The sequence below is a fragment of the Anomaloglossus baeobatrachus genome, chromosome 7, assembly GCF_048569485.1.
Source record: "Anomaloglossus baeobatrachus isolate aAnoBae1 chromosome 7, aAnoBae1.hap1, whole genome shotgun sequence".
In the NCBI taxonomy this organism is placed as follows: domain Eukaryota; kingdom Metazoa; phylum Chordata; class Amphibia; order Anura; family Aromobatidae; genus Anomaloglossus; species Anomaloglossus baeobatrachus.
The window spans coordinates 248,184,991-248,204,792 of record NC_134359.1 but is presented as its reverse complement, the minus strand read 5'-3'; the positions used below and the strand labels follow the sequence as shown (position 1 = coordinate 248,204,792).

Sequence of the window (19,802 nt, the reverse complement as noted above, 5' to 3'; positions counted from 1 at the left end):
AGCTCCAACGGCCGATCCCTCAGGAATACAGGGGCGTGGGTCGCTTACCCGCTCCTCCAAATCCTCTTCTGCCTCGCGTCTCCACATAGCAGCCACCACGTCCGCCATGTCGGTCTCCCACTCCTCCAGGAGGAGTTGCATATGAGCCTGCAGACGGTTACTCAGCGGGACGGTCCGGTCCCTCAACCACGTCGCCGTGCCGGGCGCGGGGGCTTCCTCGTTGGGAGTTGGGTCGTACATCTTGGCCAGCGTGCCTTCCAGGAACCCAATATTGCTGCAGAGTCCTGGCGTCTCTGCTTGTATAGCCGCAGCTACATGCGGCCGGCCGCCATCGCGTCCCCCTTAGCTCTTTCCGGCCCCTCCTCTCTCGGGGCGGGGTTTTGGCCTTCGCGCCTCTACTGCTCGAGAAGACGCTCGAGCGGGAACTTTTCGCGCCAAAGATGGCGGCTTCTGAAATTTTTCTGCCGGATACCTCCGGCGGTAACAAGGCGCACCTCTACCAGACGGCAGAGCGGTAAGATCCTGTTCGTGACGCCAAGTTGTCGCGAGCGGGGAGGAGGGTGTCAGCACACCGCGCTCACCCCTTCTGCTCGGGTCCGGCAGCTGCTCCTGGTGGCTCGAGCTGTAGGCCGGATCCCGGGGTTTCTCGAGCGACACTCCTCGCCCGTGAGTGAAAGGGGGTATTTGTTGGGTGTGGGGATTGTTATAGTTCGTGATGCCACCAACGGTTGTGGTGATTGCACCACCGCTGCTCAGTGTGGGGGTCCCGGGGATGGTGATGCGGAGCAGCCAGGTGTTGTGTTGCCCCTCCGTGGGTAGGGGTTGGTGATCCCGGGGCCCAGTGAAGAGATGTAAAGTGTAGGGCCTGGAGGGCGCAGGGACGCGGGGGCAGCGCTGTGCCTTGCGGCACTGTGGTACTCACTCAGCCTGAGACTTGGACACAGTTTGTACGGTAAACCAAACGGCTGGTAGGACGGTCCCACAGACGGCTGCACCTGCACTCCCGGTAGGTGACGGTGATGTCTCTCTTCCTTGCACCTGTGTTGACTGATGGTAGCGGTGGATTCCCTCCGGTTACCCGCTCCCCGACTGCAATCTGGGCCGGAGGAGCTCTACACTTTGCCCGCAGGCGCTGGCCCTGGGGAAACTGGTGCCCTGGCGGTGGCGGTGTCTCCCCTGTAATGGTCGGGCTGTTGCCGTCAATCGGGACTTGGTTGCTGGGGGATCTACGTCCCCTTCACTGACGGATTCGGCAAATTTGGCGACTCCTAGCCTTGCCGGGGTCCGAGAGGCCCCTGCCCTGGTGCTGACTGTCCTTCGGAACACTGCTCCAGACCACCGGGCACACAGCCAACGGGGTCCTTCCAGGAACTTCCAAACGGTCCCCCTCCGGACAGTCACCGCCGTCGCTGACCTTGCTGTTCTAGCCCTACACAAAGCTGGGCTCTCAGGCTTTGCACACTCTCTGCTCTGTCACCACTTCTTGCTTTCCTCCTTTACTCCTTTTCTTTCCTCCACTTTCACTTCTTAGTTGTTTACTCTAGCCCTCAGCTAGACTTCACTCTTGCCCTCCCCGGGCTAATCTGCCTGGTAACTTCCTGCCTCCAGAGTTGTGAGCTCCTTGGTGGGCGGAGCCAACCGCCTGGCCCACCCCCTGGTGTGCATCAACAGACTCCTGGAGGAAGGCAACAAGGATTTCTGGTTAGCAGATGTGCCTACCTGGAGTGTGGGGTGTGGTGGTGTTGTGACCTGTGACCCCTGGCTTGCCCAGGGCGACACACATGCACATATACACTGAGCACATATATACACATATGTATACACACAAAGCAGACACACATGGATACCCTGAGCACATACACATAGCGCACATGCATGTATACACTGAACACACACCCACACACTGCTGAATACTCACCTGTCCCAAGCGATGTGGTCCCTGACACTGAAGTCCCCAGCGCTGTCTCCGCTTCCAGCTCCACAGGGCACTGAATATTCAGTGAGTATAAAGAGCGGGGTCAGGAGTGGGAGGCAGCAGAGGCGGAAACAGCATCGCTGGAGAGAGGTAAATATAGAAAATATTTTTCATTAAAAAGACCCGTGTTTTCTCCGGTACATGTCACACGAATCACATCAGTGTGATCTGTGTGACACCTGTGCTACCGGTGAAAAAATGGACATGCCTGCGTGTGTGCGTGCGGGGCCACGAGGGGTCACACGGTCCGTGTGAAAACATGGACGTGTGAGTAACCACAAATAATAACATGGCTATGTGTGGCATCTGTGTTAAAAACGGATGTCACACGTACCTGAAACATGGACGTCTGAAACCAGCCTGAAGCAGTACCGGTATGTGGCCTCTGCTGGGAGCGTCTGAGGTGACTGGATATGAATGACGCCCCCAGCACATCACCAGGGCAGGACGTCTCCCCTGTCACCTGCAGCCATGATAAAGATTACACCCTTCAGCCCAGCGGTTTCTTTGTGGTAGGAGATGAATCAGGGCAGCGGCTTCCTTGTCCTCTGCTGCTGGCTGTTCAGGTGCAGTAATTGTGAGGAGTTTGTCCTGTGATTGCTGCACTGTGCATAGGCAGTGACAATGATCGAGGCCGCGCTATGCAGTAGCCATATGACAAAATCCTCCCACTACAGGGCTCTGCACTGCCAGCAGCGAGTGAGAGGACAGCCGATTCCTGCTGCACTGATTCAGCTCCCACATGTCCCTGCCTCTCCCACTGGTAACTGGCTATCTTCATGTCTCCTGGCCTGCGTGCGTCTGGATCGTGCACTAAAAGTAAAGGTAGATGCTAGAATCAGGGGCGTAACTACCGCGGTCGCAGAGGTTGCGACTGCGACTGGGCCTCGCAGCTTAGGGGCCCCCGGCCGCCCGGCAGATCAGCAGCCAGCTCATTTCTATGAGAGGAGCTGTGCTGATCTGGCGCAGACCATGCGGCCGCATAATGACCTGGTGTCGCCGCCGATGACACCGGGCCCTTTTGCCCAATGTCGGCGGCGGCAGTGGGCTCCCCTCCCCCGTCATCGCGCACGGCAACAATGAAGCGTGGAGCGGCCAGTGAAGCTCCACGCTCCATCATTTTCCTCCCCTGTGCCTGCGCGGTGACGTCACTCCTGTGCAACTGCTGTGCTGAAAGCACAGAGCGCAGGGTGGGAGGATGCCGACGGCAGCAGCAGGGGAACAAGGAGAGGTGAGGACGGAGCAGCACTGGAACGAGGAGAGGTAAGAACTTGTTGTTTTGGGCTTTTTTGTTTTTTTTAAATCAATGTGTACACGATGGCCAGAGGCCGGAGGGGCTGCCTGCATTATACATGGAGCATGGAGGGATGCATTATACATGGAGCATGGGAGCTGCCTGTATTATACATGGAGCATGGGGGTCTGCCTGCATTATACATGGAATATGGGGGGGCTGCCTGCATTATACATGGAACATGGGGGGCTGCCTACATTATTCATGGAGCATGGGGGTCTGTCTGCATTATACATGGTGCATGGGAGGCTGGCTGCATTATACATGGTGCATGGGAGGCTGGCTGCATTCTACATGTAGCATCGGGGGCTCCCTTCATTATACATGGAGCATGGGGGGCTGGCTGCATTAAACATGGAGGTCTATGGGGCTGCATTATACAACATGACAGACATGGAGGACTATGGGGTAAAGTATAATATATGAGGGACTTTGGGGTGCAGTATAATACAAATTAATTATGATTGAAGGGCTACTTTATACATTGAGGATTATGGGTGTGCATTATAATATAAGGAGGACTATGTGGTGAATTATAATACATGGAGATCTATGAGAAATGCATTATAATACATAGAGGACTAGGGAGGTGCATTCTAATATATGAAGGGTTATGTGGGACCCTTTATACTATATGGAAGGCTATGTAGGGGCCATTATAGTATTTGGAGAACTATATACAAGGGGGGACAAAGATACAAGCAGGGGATGGGAACGTTTTGTGCTGAGGGAAAAGGCTCTTTCCCTCAGCATCCAGCTTTCCCATGCTCTGCTGTACATCTCTCAGCATCCAGCTTTCCCATGCTCTGATATGGGAAAGATGTATATCAAAGCATGGGGAAGCTGGATGCCGAGGACAAGATGGATATCAGAACATAGGAAAGCTGGGTGCTGACAGAGGGATTTCATGGGAAATCTGGGTGCTGAGGGTAAGAGCCAAGTGTCAGCGTCATTATCCTGTACCCCGAGTTTCAGTTTCATTGTCCCGTACCCTAAGTGTCGGTGTACGTGGAGGGTGTCCCAGGTCCGAACTTTGCACCGAGGCCCATCAAACTCGAGTTACGCCACTGGCTAGAATGTACAGGCTCCTTCTAGCTGTGACATCATTTGTCACGTGATAGGGGGTCATGTTCAAAATGCAGCCCGGTTTAGAATACACATTCTACACACAGTCCATGTGGGCATAGAGTTGTTTATAATAAAATCTGTGGTCTGGGGGTAAAGGCTGCTTTATACGCAGCGACATTGCTAGCGATGTCGCTCGTGAAAGCACCCGCCCCCGTCATTTGTGCGTCACGGGCAAATCGCTGCCCGTGGCGCACACTATCGCTAGGATGCGTCACATATACTTTCCTTCCTAGAGACGTCGCTGTGGGCAGCGAACAGCCTCTTTTCTAAGGGGGTGGTTCGTGCGGCATCACAGCGACGTCACACGGAAGGCATCCAATTGAAGTGGAGTGGTGGAGAGCAGCCACAGGAATGTCACGCCCACCTAGTTGCCGGAGGGCGCAGGTACGATGTTGTTCGTCGTTGCTGGGGTGTCACACGTAGCGATGTGTGATGCCGCAGGAACGACTGACAACCTGCCTCCAGAACAAGGAATGATATTTGGGAAATGGACGACGTGTCAACAGTCAATGATTTGGTGAGTATTTTACATTGTTAGCGGTCACTCGTACGTGTCACACGCAACAACATCGCTAACGGGGCCGGATTTGCGTCACGAATTCCGTAACCCCAACGACATCTCGTTAGCGATGTCGTTGTGAATAAAACCCCCTTAAGACCCCTAGATGGGTGGGAGTAGAGGGATGAGCAGATCTCTGTGCCCACAATGTTTCCTCCTCTGCTCATCCTGAGCCTCCTGGTTGATGAATCATGATTCTGACCTACAGACAGCTCCTGTCATTGGTTGCAGGCAGACGCTGTCACACAGGCTTGGGGGGCGTCTGACTGCAACCAATCACAGATGTGAGGCCGGTTGGTGGGCAAGGAAAGCAGTGCATATGTATGAGCAATGATGAGCGGCCCAGGGAGGCTGCAGGAGCAGAGTACAGCCACGCAGGAGCAGTATACAGTTGTGCCGGAGACTCGATAAGTATGAACCGCTCTCTTAATTCATATTTTCTTTATTTTTTTTAATTTCATTGAGTGTCGGCACCCGGGCACCTTTGAAACCGGGCGGATCCAAACTTTTACAGTCCGGGTCTGCCCATCACTATCTGTGGCACATAAGGGTTGTATCCGATTTTTTTTTTCCATAGATAAAACACTTATCTGTTATTACTTATGATGCTGTTCACATGTCCATATTTTTCCAGCAGAATGGATGACAAGGGCCAATACAAGTCTATTGGTTTGTGTAAACACGTACGGCACACGGATGGCATCAGTGTACGGTCCGTTTGCTATCCGGGTTTAACACTGTGAAGTATAGAAGAAGCTTTGTAATTTATTTCTTTATCCATCAGTGAAAAGCACTGGTGACTGATGGTAAAACGGACACATAGATGTCACAGGGACCAAACACTGATGACACAGGGACCAAACACTGATGACACAGGGACCAAACACTGATGACACTTGTACCCAGTGGCGTAGCAAAGGAGAGGCGGGGGGGCGGTCCGCCCCGGGCGGCACATGTCGGGGGGGTTGCATTTTGGCCACTCGCCTTGAGTTCTGCTGCCCTCGGTAGGAAACTATGGCTGCCGTCCCTTTAAGGTGTGCAGACCACAGCGTCCTCCTGGTTTGAGCTTCATCTGTGGGCGAGCTACCGCTCGGCCTGCTCTGTCCCACAGATGAAGGAGGCTTAGTGCCAGCCAGCGACCCCCAGCACAGCGCTTCCCTCCGGCGCTGTGGCTGTGGGGCCCCCTCCTCCGTGACCGAGCGGTAAGTGCTGCATCCCCCCACACTCGACCTGTATGTTCCCTCCCAGCCACCCGGTTTATGGGCCCCAGTGAGCTGTATGGGCTTCTCCCCCCCCACCAGGTGTATTCCATGCCCCCCCGAGCTGTATGTGCTGGCCCCCGGAGCCGCGTGTGTGGGTCCCCAAGAGCCGCGTGTTTGTCTATATGTGCAGCAGAGTTGTGTGTGTCTGTATGTATGTATGCATAGAGCTGTGTGTCTGTATGAATGCAACAGAGTTGTGTATGAATGCAGCAGAGTTGTGTGTGTGTGTGTCTGTATGTATGTAGTAGAGTTGTGTGTGTGTGTGTGTGTCTGTCTGTATGTATGTAGCAGAGTTGTGTGTGTGTCTGTATGTATGTAGCAGAGTTTTATGTTTGTGTGTGTCTGTATGTACAGTATGTAGCAGAGTTGTGTGTGTGTCTGTAGTCTGTATGTATGTAGCAGAGTCGTGTGTGTCTGTATGTAGCAAGCTGTGTGTGTGAGTGTGTCTGTATGTATGTAACAGACACACACAGCTCTGCTACATGTGTGTGTATGTATGTAGCAGAGTTGTGTGTGTATGTATATAGTAGAGCTGTGTGTCTGTCTGTATGTATGTAGCAGAGCTGTGTGTGTGTGTGTCTGTATGTAGCAGGGATGTGTGTCTGTATGTAACAGATGCACACACAGCTCTGCTACATACATGCAGACACACACAGCTCTGCATGTATGCAGCAGAGCTGTGTGTGTCTGTATGTATGTAGCAGAGCTGTGTGTGTGTATGTATGTAGCAGAGCTGTGTGTGTATGTATGTAGCAGACTTTGTGTGTATGTATGTAGCAGAGCTGTGTGTGTATGTATGTAGCAGAGCTGTGTGTGTATGTATGTAGCAGAGCTGTGTGTGTATGTATGTAGCAGAGCTGTGTGTGTCTGTATGCAGCAGAGCTGTGTGTGTCTGTATGTATGCAGCAGAGCTGTTTGTGTGTCTGTATGTATGCAGCAGAGTTGTGTGTGTGTGTCTGTATGTATGCAGCAGAGCTGTGTGTGTGTCTGTATGTATGCAGCAGAGCTGTGTGTGTGTCTGTATGTATGCAGCAGAGTTGTGTGTGTGTCTGTATGTATGCAGCAGAGCTGTGTGTGTATCTGTATGTATGCAGCAGAGCTGTGTGTGTGTGTCTGTATGTATGCAGCACAGCTGTGTGTGTGTATAATAGGCCTACATATGTGTGTAAAAAGGTGAAAGTCTAGGACTAATAGCAGCAGTCTACAATTAGATCTTTGATTGTAGTTCCATGAAAAATAAATATTTTAATGGTTTTCCGGATTTTTGAAGGTTTCTGGATTATCGACGGCCAACGGAGGGGGGCGGCACATTTGACGATCGCCCCGGGCGGCAAAAGCAGTGGCTATGCCACTGCTTGTACCATTTTTTCAGGTACATGTTTAAACACAGACAGGTTATTTTGCTTTAAAGAGAAGCCACCTAGACCATTGGATAGTGCCGGACATCTCTTCCATTACGTTATTATATATTAGTTTATATAAATACCGGTATGTACAGTGCCTACAAGTAGTATTCAACCCCCTGCAGATTTAGCAGGTTTGATAAGATGCAAATAAGTTAGAGCTTGCAAACTTAAACAAGAGCAGGATTTATTAACAGATGCATAAATCTTACAAACCAACAAGTTATGTTGCTCAGTTAAATTTTAATACATTTTCAACATAAAAATGTGGGTCAATTATTATTCAACCCCTAGGTTTAATATTTTGTGGAATAACCCTTGTTTGCAATTACAGCTAATAATCGTCTTTTATAAGACCTGATCAGGCCGGCACAGGTCTCTGGAGTTATCTTGGCCCACTCCTCCATGCAGATCTTCTCCAAGTTATCTAGGTTCTTTGGGTGTCTCATGTGGACTTTAATCTTGAGCTCCTTCCACGAGTTTTCAATTGGGTTAAGGTCAGGAGACTGATTAGGCCACTGCAACATCTTGATTTTTTCCCTCTTGAACCAGGCCTTGGTTTTCTTGGCTGTGTGCTTTGGGTCGTTGTCTTGTTGGAAGATGAAATGACGACCCATCTTAAGATCCTTGATGGAGGAGCGGAGGTTCTTGGCCAAAATCTCCAGGTAGGCCGTGCTATCCATCTTCCCATGAATGCGGACCAGATGGCCAGGCCACTTGGCTGAGAAACAGCCCCACAGCATGATGCTGCCACCACCATGCTTGACTATAGGGATGGTATTCTTGGGGTCGTATGCAGTGCCATCCAGTCTCCAAACGTCACGTGTGTGGTTGGCACCAAAGATCTCGATCTTGGTCTCATCAGACCGGAGAACCTTGAACCAGTCTGTCTCAGAGTCCTCCAAGTGATCATGAGCAAACTGTAGACGAGCCTTGACATGACGCTTTGAAAGTTAAGGTACCTTACGGGCTCGTCTGGATCGGAGACCATTGCGGTGGAGTACGTTACTTATGGTATTGACTGAAACCAATGTCCCCACTGCCATGACATCTTCCCGGAGCTCCTTCCTTGTTGTCCTTGGGTTAGCCTTGACTCTTTGGACAAGCCTGGCCTCGGCATGGGAGGAAACTTTCAAAGGCTGTCCAGGCCGTGGAAGGCTAACAGTAGTTCCATAAGCCTTCCACTTCCGGATGATGATCCCAACAGTGGAGACAGGTAGGCCCAACTCCTTGGAAAGGGTTTTGTACCCCTTGCCAGCCTTGTGACCCTCCACGATCTTGTCTCTGATGGCCTTGGAATGCTCCTTTGTCTTTCCCATGTTGACCAAGTATGAGTGCTGTTCACAAGTTTGGGGAGGGTCTTAATTAGTCAGAAAAGGCTGGAAAAAGAGATAATTAATCCAAACATGTAAAGCTCATTGTTCTTTGTGCCTGAAATACTTCTTAATACTTTAGGGGAACCAAACAGAATTTCTGGTGGTTTGAGGGGTTGAATAATAAATGACCCTCTGAATAAACTCTTCACAATTTAAAAAAAAAAAAAAAAAAAAAAAAGAAATAACATTCTTTTTTGCTGCAGTGCATTTTACACTTCCAGGCTGATCTACAGTCCAAATGTCACAATGCCAAGTTAATTCCGAATGTGTAAACCTGCTAAATCTGCAGGGGGTTGAATACTACTTGTAGGCACGGTATGTATATATGTGTATATATGTGTATAGATATATATATATATATATATATATATATATATATATATATATATATATATATATATATATATAAAATGTTGGTGTATATATACAGTTAGGTCCAGAAATATTTGGACAGTGACACATGTTTTTGTAAACAGCTAAAATAACAAAACTTATTCAGAAATACAATTATATATATAATATGGGCTGAAAGTGCACACTCCCAGCTGCAATATGAGAGTTTTCACATCCAAATCGGAGAAAGGGTTTAGGAATCATAGCTCTGTAATGCATAGCCTCCTCTTTTTCAAGGGACCAAAAGTAATTGGACAAGGGACTCTAAGGGCTGCAATTAACTCTGAAGGCATCTCCCTCGTTAACTTGTAATCAATGAAGTAGTTAAAAGGTCTGGGGTTGATTACAGGTGTGTGGTTTTGCATTTGGAAGCTGTTGCTGTGACCAGACAACATGCGGTCTAAGGAACTCTCAATTGAGGTGAAGCAGAACATCCTGAGGCTGAAAAAAAAGAAAAAATCCATCAGAGAGATAGCAGACATGCTTGGAGTAGCAAAATCAACAGTCGGGTACATTCTGAGAAAAAAGGAATTGACTGGTGAGCTAGGGAACTCAAAAAGGCCTGGGCGTCCACGGATGACAACAGTGGTGGATGATCGCCGCATACTTTCTTTGGTGAAGAAGAACCCGTTCACAACATCAACTGAAGTCCAGAACACTCTCAGTGAAGTAGGTGTATCTGTCTCTAAGTCAACAGTAAAGAGAAGACTCCATGAAAGTAAATACAAAGGGTTCACATCTAGATGCAAACCATTCATCAATTCCAAAAATAGACAGGCCAGAGTTAAATTTGCTGAAAAACACCTCATGAAGCCAGCTCAATTCTGGAAAAGTATTCTATGGACAGATGAGACAAAGATCAACCTGTACCAGAATGATGGGAAGAAAAAAGTTTGGAGAAGAAAGGGAACGGCACATGATCCAAGGCACACCACATCCTCTGTAAAACATGGTGGAGGCAACGTGATGGCATGGGCATGCATGGCTTTCAATGGCACTGGGTCACTTGTGTTTATTGATGACATAGCAGACAAGAGTAGCCGGATGAATTCTGAAGTGTACCGGGATATACTTTCAGCCCAGATTCAGCCAAATGCCGCAAAGTTGATCGGACGGCGCTTCATAGTACAAGAGGGACAATGACCCCAAGCATACAGCCAAAGCTACCCAGGAGTTCATGAGTGCAAAAAAGTGGAACATTCTGCAATGGCCAAGTCAATCACCAGATCTTAACCCAATTGAGCATGCATTTCACTTGCTCAAATCCAGACTTAAGACGGAAAGACCCACAAACAAGCAAGACCTGAAGGCTGCGGCTGTAAAGGCCTGGCAAAGCATTAAGAAGGAGGAAACCCAGCGTTTGGTGATGTCCATGGGTTCCAGACTTAAGGCAGTGATTGCCTCCAAAGGATTCGCAACAAAATATTGAAAATAAAAGTATTTTGTTTGGGTTTGGTTTATTTGTCCAATTACTTTTGACCTCCTAAAATGTGGAGTGTTTGTAAAGAAATGTGTACAATTCCTACAATTTCTATCAGATATTTTTGTTCAAACCTTCAAATTAAACGTTACAATCTGCACTTGAATTCTGTTGTAGAGGTTTCATTTCAAATCCAATGTGGTGGCATGCAGAGCCCAACTCGCGAAAATTGTGTCACTGTCCAAATATTTCTGGACCTAACTGTAGTGCCTTGCAAAAGTATTCGTCTCCCTTGAATTTTTCAACCTTATCCCACATATCAGTCTTCAAACATAAAGATAAGAAATGTAATGTTATGGTGAAGAATTGACAACAAGTGGGACACAATTGTGAAGTTGAACGAAATTTATTGCTTATTTTAAACTTTTATTAAAAATAAATAACTGAAAATTGGGGCGTGTAATATTATTCGGCCCCTTTAAATTAATACTTTGTAGTGCCACCTTTTGCTGCGATTACAGCTGCAGTCTCTTGGGGTATGTCTCTATCAGTTTTGCACATCAAGAGACTGAAATGCTTGCCCATTCTTCCTTTACAAATAGCTGGAGCTGAGTGAGGTTGGATGGAGGCGTTTGTGAACAGCAGTTTTCAGCTCTTTCCAAAAATTCTCGATTGGATTCAGGTCTGGACCGTGACTTGGCCATTCTAACACCTGATACGTTTATTTGTGAACCATTCCATTGTAGATTTTGCTTTATGTTTGGGATCATTGTCTTGTTGGAAGACAAATCTCTGTCCCAGTCTCAGGTCTTTTGCAGATTCCAACAGTTTTTCTTCATGAATCGTCCTGTATCTGGCTCCATCCATCTTCCCATCAATTTTAACCATTTTCTCTGTCCCTGCTGAAGAAAAGCAGGCCCAAACCATGATGCTGCCACCACCATGTTTGACAGTGGGGATAGTGCGTTCAGGGTGATGAGCTGTGTTGCTTTTAGGCCAAATATATCGTTTGGCATTGTGCCCAAATAGTTCGATTTTGGTTTCATCTGACCAGAGCACCTTCTTCCACATGTTTGGTGTATCTCCCAAGTAGCTTATGGCAAACTTTAAATGACACTTTTTATGGATATCTTTGAGAAAAGGCTTTCTTCTTGCTACTCTTCCATAAAGGTCAGCTTTGTGCAGTGTACGACTAATTGTTATCCTATGGACAGACTCTCCCACCTCAGCTGTAGATCTCTGCAGTTCATCCAGAGTGATCATGGGCCTCTTGGCTGCATCTCTGATCAGTCTTTTTCTTGTTTGAGATGAAAGTTTTGAGGGACGGCCGGGTCTTGGTAGATTTGCAGTGGTATGATACTCCTTCCATTTCAATATGATCACTTGCACAGTGCTCCTTGAGATGTTTAAAGTTTTGTGAAGTTTAAAGAAATAGTTTTGTAACCAAATCCAGCTTTAAACTTCTCCCCAACAGTATCATGGACCTTTCTGTTGTGTTCCTTGGTCTTCATGATGCTATCTGCGCTTTAAACAGAACACTGAGACTGTCACAGAGCAGGTACATTTATATGGAGACTTGATTTCACACAGGTGGCTTATATTTCTCATCATCAGTCATTTAGGACAACCTTGGATCATTCAGAGACTCTCAATGAACTTCTGGAGTGAGTTTGCTGCACTGAAAGTAAAGGGGATGAATAATATTGCATGCCCCAATTTTCAGTTATTTATTTTTTACAAAAGTTTAAATAAGCAATAAATTTCGTTCATCTTCACAATTGTGTCCCACTTGTTGATTCTTCACCATAACATTAACATTTTTATCTTTATGTTTGAAGCCTGAAATGTGGGAAAAGGTTGAAAAATTCAAGGGAACCGAATACTTTTGCAAGGCACTGTAATATGTAGGCAGTCCTCAAGTTCGAACATTCGGCTTATGTATAACTCATAGTTTCCGCTGTCGTGTATCATATCTCCAGCGCCTTTACTATATGTCAGGACTTACATCGATCTCCAGGCCTTGGACATCGCTGCAAAACATATGGTCATGTCGCATGTCTTGCATTCACGATCTTACAACATGCAGTGAACTCTGAGGCCTGCACGTATCTATGAGTCCTGACCTATAGTGAAGAGGCCGAAGATACGACCAAAGATGACGGATAGAAGAGGACTGGGCAGTGGGCAATGGGAAGGCTGGAGAAGTCAGCGATCAGGTGATTATTAGGGTTTTGTTGCTGGTCATATGCCATTGCCAACTTATATACAAATTCGAGTTATGTAAAAACCTACAGAACCGATCTAGTTCCTAACCTGGGGACGTTCTGTATATATATACACTTATCTATTGACGCCTATCAGACAACACACTATAGGCCCCTTTACACACTGAGACTTTCTAGCGATCCCACCAGCGATCCCAACCTGGCCGGGATCGCTACAAAGTCTCTGGTGAGTCGCTGGTGAGCTGTCAAACAGGCAGACCTGGCCAACGACGCAACAGCGATCCGGACCTGCAGAACGACCTAGTTAGTCATTGGGGACGTTGTAAAGCAGCTTTTTGAAAGGGAAGTCGCTAACGAAGTCGCTGTAAAGTCCCCTTTACACACTGAGACTTTCTAGCGATCATGCTGCACAGCGGGAAACAAAGGACCAAAGAATGGTCCTGAACGATTTGCAGCGATCAGCAACTTCACAGCAGAGGCCAGGTCGCTGATGTGTTTCACACACTGCAATGTCGCTGGGGAGGTCGCTATTACGTCACAAAACCAGTGACGTTACAGCGATGTCGTTTGCGATGTTGCAGTGTGTAAAGCCACCTTATTTTTGCTCTTATTTACCTATACTCCATGCTTCTTATCTCATATCACTCCTTTCCTATCACTTTCTGAAAAACACACAGTTCATGGGGTTTATTTTAGGAACTACTGACATGGAATGTCACATGGCTTTTCTTGTATTCCCTCCCACAATCTTTCCCATTCAGTACAATGTAAAGGAAACACAAACAAACAAGAAAACATATAAAAAGGTATAATTCATTCAAGTTATCCACTCTAAACATTTCTGTGAACATGTATACCAGTTTAAATGTTTTTATCAGCAAAGTGTTTGGTGGCAAAACCCCTTTAACGCCTTTTCGGTAAGTGGTGGCATGTGACATCGTCTTGGGTGTGTGGACTGGTTGGGGGCTCATGTGTACGATCTGTAACCTGTATGAGGGGTGAGTGTGAGATTGAACTGTAAAGTGACATTGACCTCAAATAGCCGCACCTACATCACAGAGAAGGTCCTGTCCATGATAAGGTGTCTAAAATGTGAAGACATAATAATATAACAAATCACTGTGTTGTAATGTTGTCTGGACCCTGCTCCAGTGACGTCTGCTTCTATCGCTGCTGTACTGACTCTGTGGGCAGCACTTAGTGATAGAGGAGGTGGAGATGATGGAATCTATGCGCAGCTCAGGTGCCACACAAGCGAGTAGTAAAAGCGTTCATCTAGAATTTTCCATGTGAGTTTTCCTTGTGTCTCTGACTATTATATTATTACTTTCACAGCTTTTAAATCCGAGTAAAGATCTGAAAAATATAAATTCTGAAGTCATAATGGCGAAAGGAGAAAGCAATGTGCGGGATGGTGAGATATGCAAAGAGGACGATCCTACAGGTAACTGCCCCGGTGAGGAGTCACCACTAAATAGAGAAGAGTGAAAATCTTGTTCATTCACCGGGCTTCTTATTACAATCATACGGCTACTCTGCGCCGCTCTGTACATGTAGGTATCAGGGAGTGTGAGACAGACACAACCCAATAGCACTGACTCCTGAGCATTTCTCACTACAAGAGAGGCACAATATGAGCACGTCATACGCTCTGTCACATGGAAGATGGGGGGCAGTGGTCCATTTCAGGTAGTCATTGAAGAATAAACTTAATTTCCACAGCACACACTGGGGTATGCAATATAAATATACAATTATTCTTTATCTTTCAAGCACGATCCAGGCTAAACTGTAATGTTAGTACAAACATCTTAATATACCTGTTGTTCGTTGTCTCTCCTGAATCCTCCAACAACATGAACATTTGACCAAGATTTCATCTGTTCTCTATGGGGAAAGAGAAGAAATACGCTCCCGTATCACCAATCACTGCTTGTTGCAGGCAAATATTTGCCTGTGTAATAAACCCTTAGGCGGGCTTTGCACACTACGACATCGCAGGTGTGATGTCGGTGGGGTCAAATCGAAAGTGACGCACATCCGGCGTCACTTGCGATGTCGTAGTGTGTAAATCCTAGATGATACGATGAACGAGCGCAAAATCGTCGTCATCGTATCATCGCTGCAGCCTCCGACATTTCCATAATGCCGGGGGAGCGACAGGTACGATGTAGTTCCTCGTTCCTGCGGCCGCACACATCGCTGTGTGTGAAGCCGCAGGAGCGAGGAACTTCACCTTACCTGCCTCCCGGCTGCAATGAGAAGGACGGAGGTGGGCGGGATGTTTACATCCTGCTCATCTCCGCCCCTCCACTTTAATTGGCCGCCTGCCGTGTGACGTCACTGTGACGCCGCACGACCCGCCCCCTAAGGAAGGAGGCGGGTCGCCGGCCAGAGGGACGTCGCACGGCAGGTATGTGCGTGTAAAGCTGCCGTAGCGATAATAATCGCTACGGCAGCTTTCACTATATATCGAACGTGCGACGGGGGCGGGACTATCGCTGCAGCATCGGTAACACATTGTTACCGATGTTGCAACGTGCAAAGCCCGCCTTAGGCCATGTTCACATGTTCAGTATTAGGTCAGTATTTTACATCAGTATTTTTGAGAAAAAACCAGGACTTGGTAAAAAATGTAGAAGTGGTGTCGTGTTTCTGTTATACTTTTCATCTCCTGAGTAGAGATGAGTAAATCTGAGGTTCGCTGTTCGTACCAAACACAGACTTAATAATATGCAGAGTTCGTATTCAGAGTTCGGATGCTTTATATATGCAAATCACTCCCACGAGCATCGCTGTGCTTAGTTACACTCAGTGTTCAGCCCAGTGCGAATCGCTTGCAGTGTTAGAAAGGCTCGCACTGGGGGTAACAACAGCGGGAACAGATCTAGTGTGCACCAAAAAAACAAAATGGAGAAACCCCGTCCACCATCCTCTAGAAGTGATCCGTTTATGGCTGACTACTTGTAGGCAGAGACCCGAACTGACCACTTAGCGACTTCCATTGGGGTTCAGGTCAAATCCGGGTCCCAAACCAAACTGTATCTAAAGTCCTGCTAAACCTACTGAACTAAACTTCCACGGGTCCGCTCATCACTATTCCTGAGATTTGCTTTCACAGACTGATGTAAAATACTAACCAAATACTGTACGTTTCAACGTGACCTAAAGCGGGCTTTACATGCTACAATATATCTAACGATGTGTCGGCGGGGTCACGTCGTAAGTGACGCACATCCGGCATCGTTAGTGATATTGTAGTGACACCTATGTGTGATCATGATTGTATGTTAAACCGTTGATCGCATACACGTCATTCAATTTCTAAAAATTGAACGTCCGGTTGTTCAATGTTCCCGAGGCAGCACACATTGCTCCGTGTGACACCCCGGGAACAATGAACACAGCTTACCTGCGTCCCGCGGCACCCGCTGGCTATGCGTAAGGAAGGAGATGGGCGGGATGTTTATGTCCCGCTCATCTCCGCCCCTCTTCTTCTATAGGCCGGCCGCTGTGTGATGTTGTTGTGACGCCGAACGTCCCTCCCACTTCAGGAAGTGGATGTTCGCCGCCCACAGCGAGGTCGTCCGGCAGGTACGTACGTGTGACGGGGGTTGATCATTTGTGCGGCACGGGCAACAAATTGCCCGTGCCGCACATACGATGGGGGCGTGTGCGATCGCATATGAGATCGCATAGGAAATTGCAACGTGTAAAGCAGCCTTAAGCATCTATTAGGCTAATTTCACCCTCCCATTGTTTTAAATCCATCGCCTTGAGGAATTATGGTATCCTGCAAAATATTTTTCAGGAATTTGTTTTTTCCCCATAGACTTCTATTAGTGATGGATTGTGACTGATGGCCTGGCGTTGCATCCGCCGTGTGATGAAGCAGTCGTTTAGTGACTGACCGTCAGGCGGGAGCAACGCTGAATGTAACTTTTTTGGAGCGGCAAAAATTTGCACGCCACAGGTGTCCGTCGCAATCCTTCAAGAGCTATAATGGTTGTCTATGGTGCTGGATTCCACCGTAATCCGTCACATGACAGAATCCAGTACTGGATTCCGTCATGCTCTACTGAGCATGCCCAGCATGTTTGGCACACCCATTGGGCTGTCCCAAAAACAAACGGATCACGACGGATCAGTCAAAAAACGGACACGACTGATCAGTTTTTTCACAGGAATCCTGTGAACAGAATCCTGTGAAATAACACATCCGTTGCGTCAGTTGACATTAAAAAAAACGGATCTATCGTTGGGTTGCAACGACAGATCTGACAGATTTAAAACAACGGGAGTGTAAACTTAGCCTTACACAGGCAAATATTGGTTCTTAAAGAGAATTTTTTTTCAAACTACTGCGCTAACTGATAAATTAGCATGAATTGGATGTGAAAGTATGGAGAAACATGGATACCTGATGAATGCAAAGCACGAGGGGGATGAGAAAATGGAAAAAAAGCTGAAAAAAAGGCAATGAAACCTCCTGTGAGGAAGGAAAAAGAGTGCAGGTTATGAGTAAGAAGAGAAAAAGGAAAAATAAAGGGAATGAAGAAATTGGGGTGTGGGGGGGTATTAGCAATAGATATGAAGTATAGATGGTAGAGTTACCCACCCGTATGCGGACCGCAGACGGTAGTCAGCCACTATGAGGGTAATAGAGTCCTGAGGGTGGTGAAGGTATTGTCTGTAAAAATGAGACAATCAAGAATGTGTAATTGCATTTGGGAGGTGATGGTGTAGGTACAGTAGATTTGCAAAAAATATAGAGTGTAAAACTGGGTGAAAGTAAATGTATGAGTACCTGACCTGATATTAGAAATGGTGAAGTACGTTCTGAGCTGGATCACAAAAAAATGAAGCTGGATCTGTGAGCTAAAAAATGGGGAGAGGGGAAGTGAAGTGGAGCCGATACAGAATTAAAATATGATGGAACAATATAAGTGCATGAAAAAGGAATGGTAATAAGCTGCAAAACAAATATGACCTTACCTAAATGTTGATAGATGCTTTTATCACCTAAATGAGGGTTCAATGCGGCAAAGAGATGGTGGGGGAGGCAGGTAGCATTAATGATAAGCCTGTGGGCTATGGAAAGAAGGCAAATAACTTGTAGACTACGCTCAATGAGTGCCTTGGCTAGAGCTGGGAGAACACTGCAGGAGGTGTGATCTTACCGAGGTGGATGACAGCTGAGGGAGAAGTGCCAGAGGCATCAGCTGCGAGCGGCGAGCTGATCTGACAGGTGCTGGTAGGAGCCGCGTGTGAGCTGCAGCACGCGAAGCAGCTGTGCTAACTAGGCAACGGCAAGTTCCAGCCGGAAACTCATCCATCTGACTGCCACGTGCTGAGCAGAGTGACGTCACTGGCTGGGATGGGGAAACCTGTCTGCTGAGGAGAGGACTCACGAACCTACGCGTTTCAAAGGAGTCCCTCCTTCTTTATCAGGGATGGTGTGCAGTAACGTACCGCCAATAGAGGCAGGCCACACCACTGCTATGGGACCCGTGAGCTGGGGGGTCCGGCACTAGCTACCCGCAGTGTGCTATTTCATCATTCCCGGCAGCCATACTGAGTGTCACCATCTGCAACGCAGGGGCAGCGCGACATGTACAGAAACTCCTGCTTTGTTGCTCCTCTCTCTGGCTGATCTTGCATGTGCGCGACATGCCCTCCTGGCTGACGTAGCTTTACAGCCAGAGAGAGGAGCTTTGGAGGCAGACGGGCGGCCAGCAGCCATTGATAGTTGTACTGCTCGTGGGCGACTCACCATGACGTCAACACCCGGGAATGCGCATATGTGGTGCCCTGGACAAGCCAGGACGTCACAGGTACTGCAACAACACACCCCACACCCCGGTTAGGCACATCAGCCGCACACACAAATTCTTCAAGAACTGGAGGACAAGGAGTAAAGTGCAAATATGTTTAATAAATGGCAACTGGCACAAAGGAATCAGCGGCAAAACAGGCCGGCAGATAGAATATAAATGTACAAGATGACAAATACATGTAGGGCACAAGTAAAAGAAATAAATGACAGGCTGGGTCAGAAACATGGACAAGGCATCCTGCACATAAAAAGCATGATGTGGAGTTTTGACAATTGTTACACATAGACAGATGGTAAAAGCCAGCACTAGATAAGCACTATGATAAAAGTATGTACTCTGAAATAACAGAGATATATTCAGTATATAAAATAGGATCCAAGTATCACTAATAAACAGAGCTTAATACAGGTGCTGGTGAAGCAGCAAACTCTGCAATAACAGAGTCAAATAGTTAAACAAGGTCAAAGCTTATAAACAAATAAACAAGTTTAGCCACCATGGGGTGCTGAATGGATGCCAATGAACAGTCAGATTAACCCCATTACGACCGCCTTACGGAGATAAACGGCGGCAGAATCAGGTCCTTATTCTGATCCGCCGTCTATAAACGGCGGTCAGAAAAAGGTAAATAGCGCCCCCCAACGTCAGAAAATCTCCGGGGTTTCAGGGCTAGCTGAGACCCTGGAGATCATGATTCGGGCCGGTTTTTCCGCTCCCCGCTCACATGATCACCGGTATACACCGTATACCGATGATCATGTAATAGTAAATCACAGCACCGGTAAACAATGATTAATCTCCCATCTGGCATGATCAAACATGTCAGCTGGGAGATAAATCTGCTCCCCCGGTCCCCTCCGGACCCACGGGGTCGCCGAAGTATCGACCCCCAACCCCCCCCTAAACCCCCGAAAATCCAAAATGGCGGCA

General features: G+C 47.6%; 1 protein-coding gene across 1 annotated transcript in view; it reads left to right on the top strand.

The window, feature by feature from the left end:
• Positions 1-19,802, top strand: part of LOC142246682 (uncharacterized) — a 451,192-nt gene that overhangs the window by 85,740 nt on the left and 345,650 nt on the right. The window contains 1 exon segment of the mRNA XM_075319747.1: positions 14,371-14,479. Within this exon segment, the coding sequence (XP_075175862.1) occupies positions 14,371-14,479 (109 nt within the window).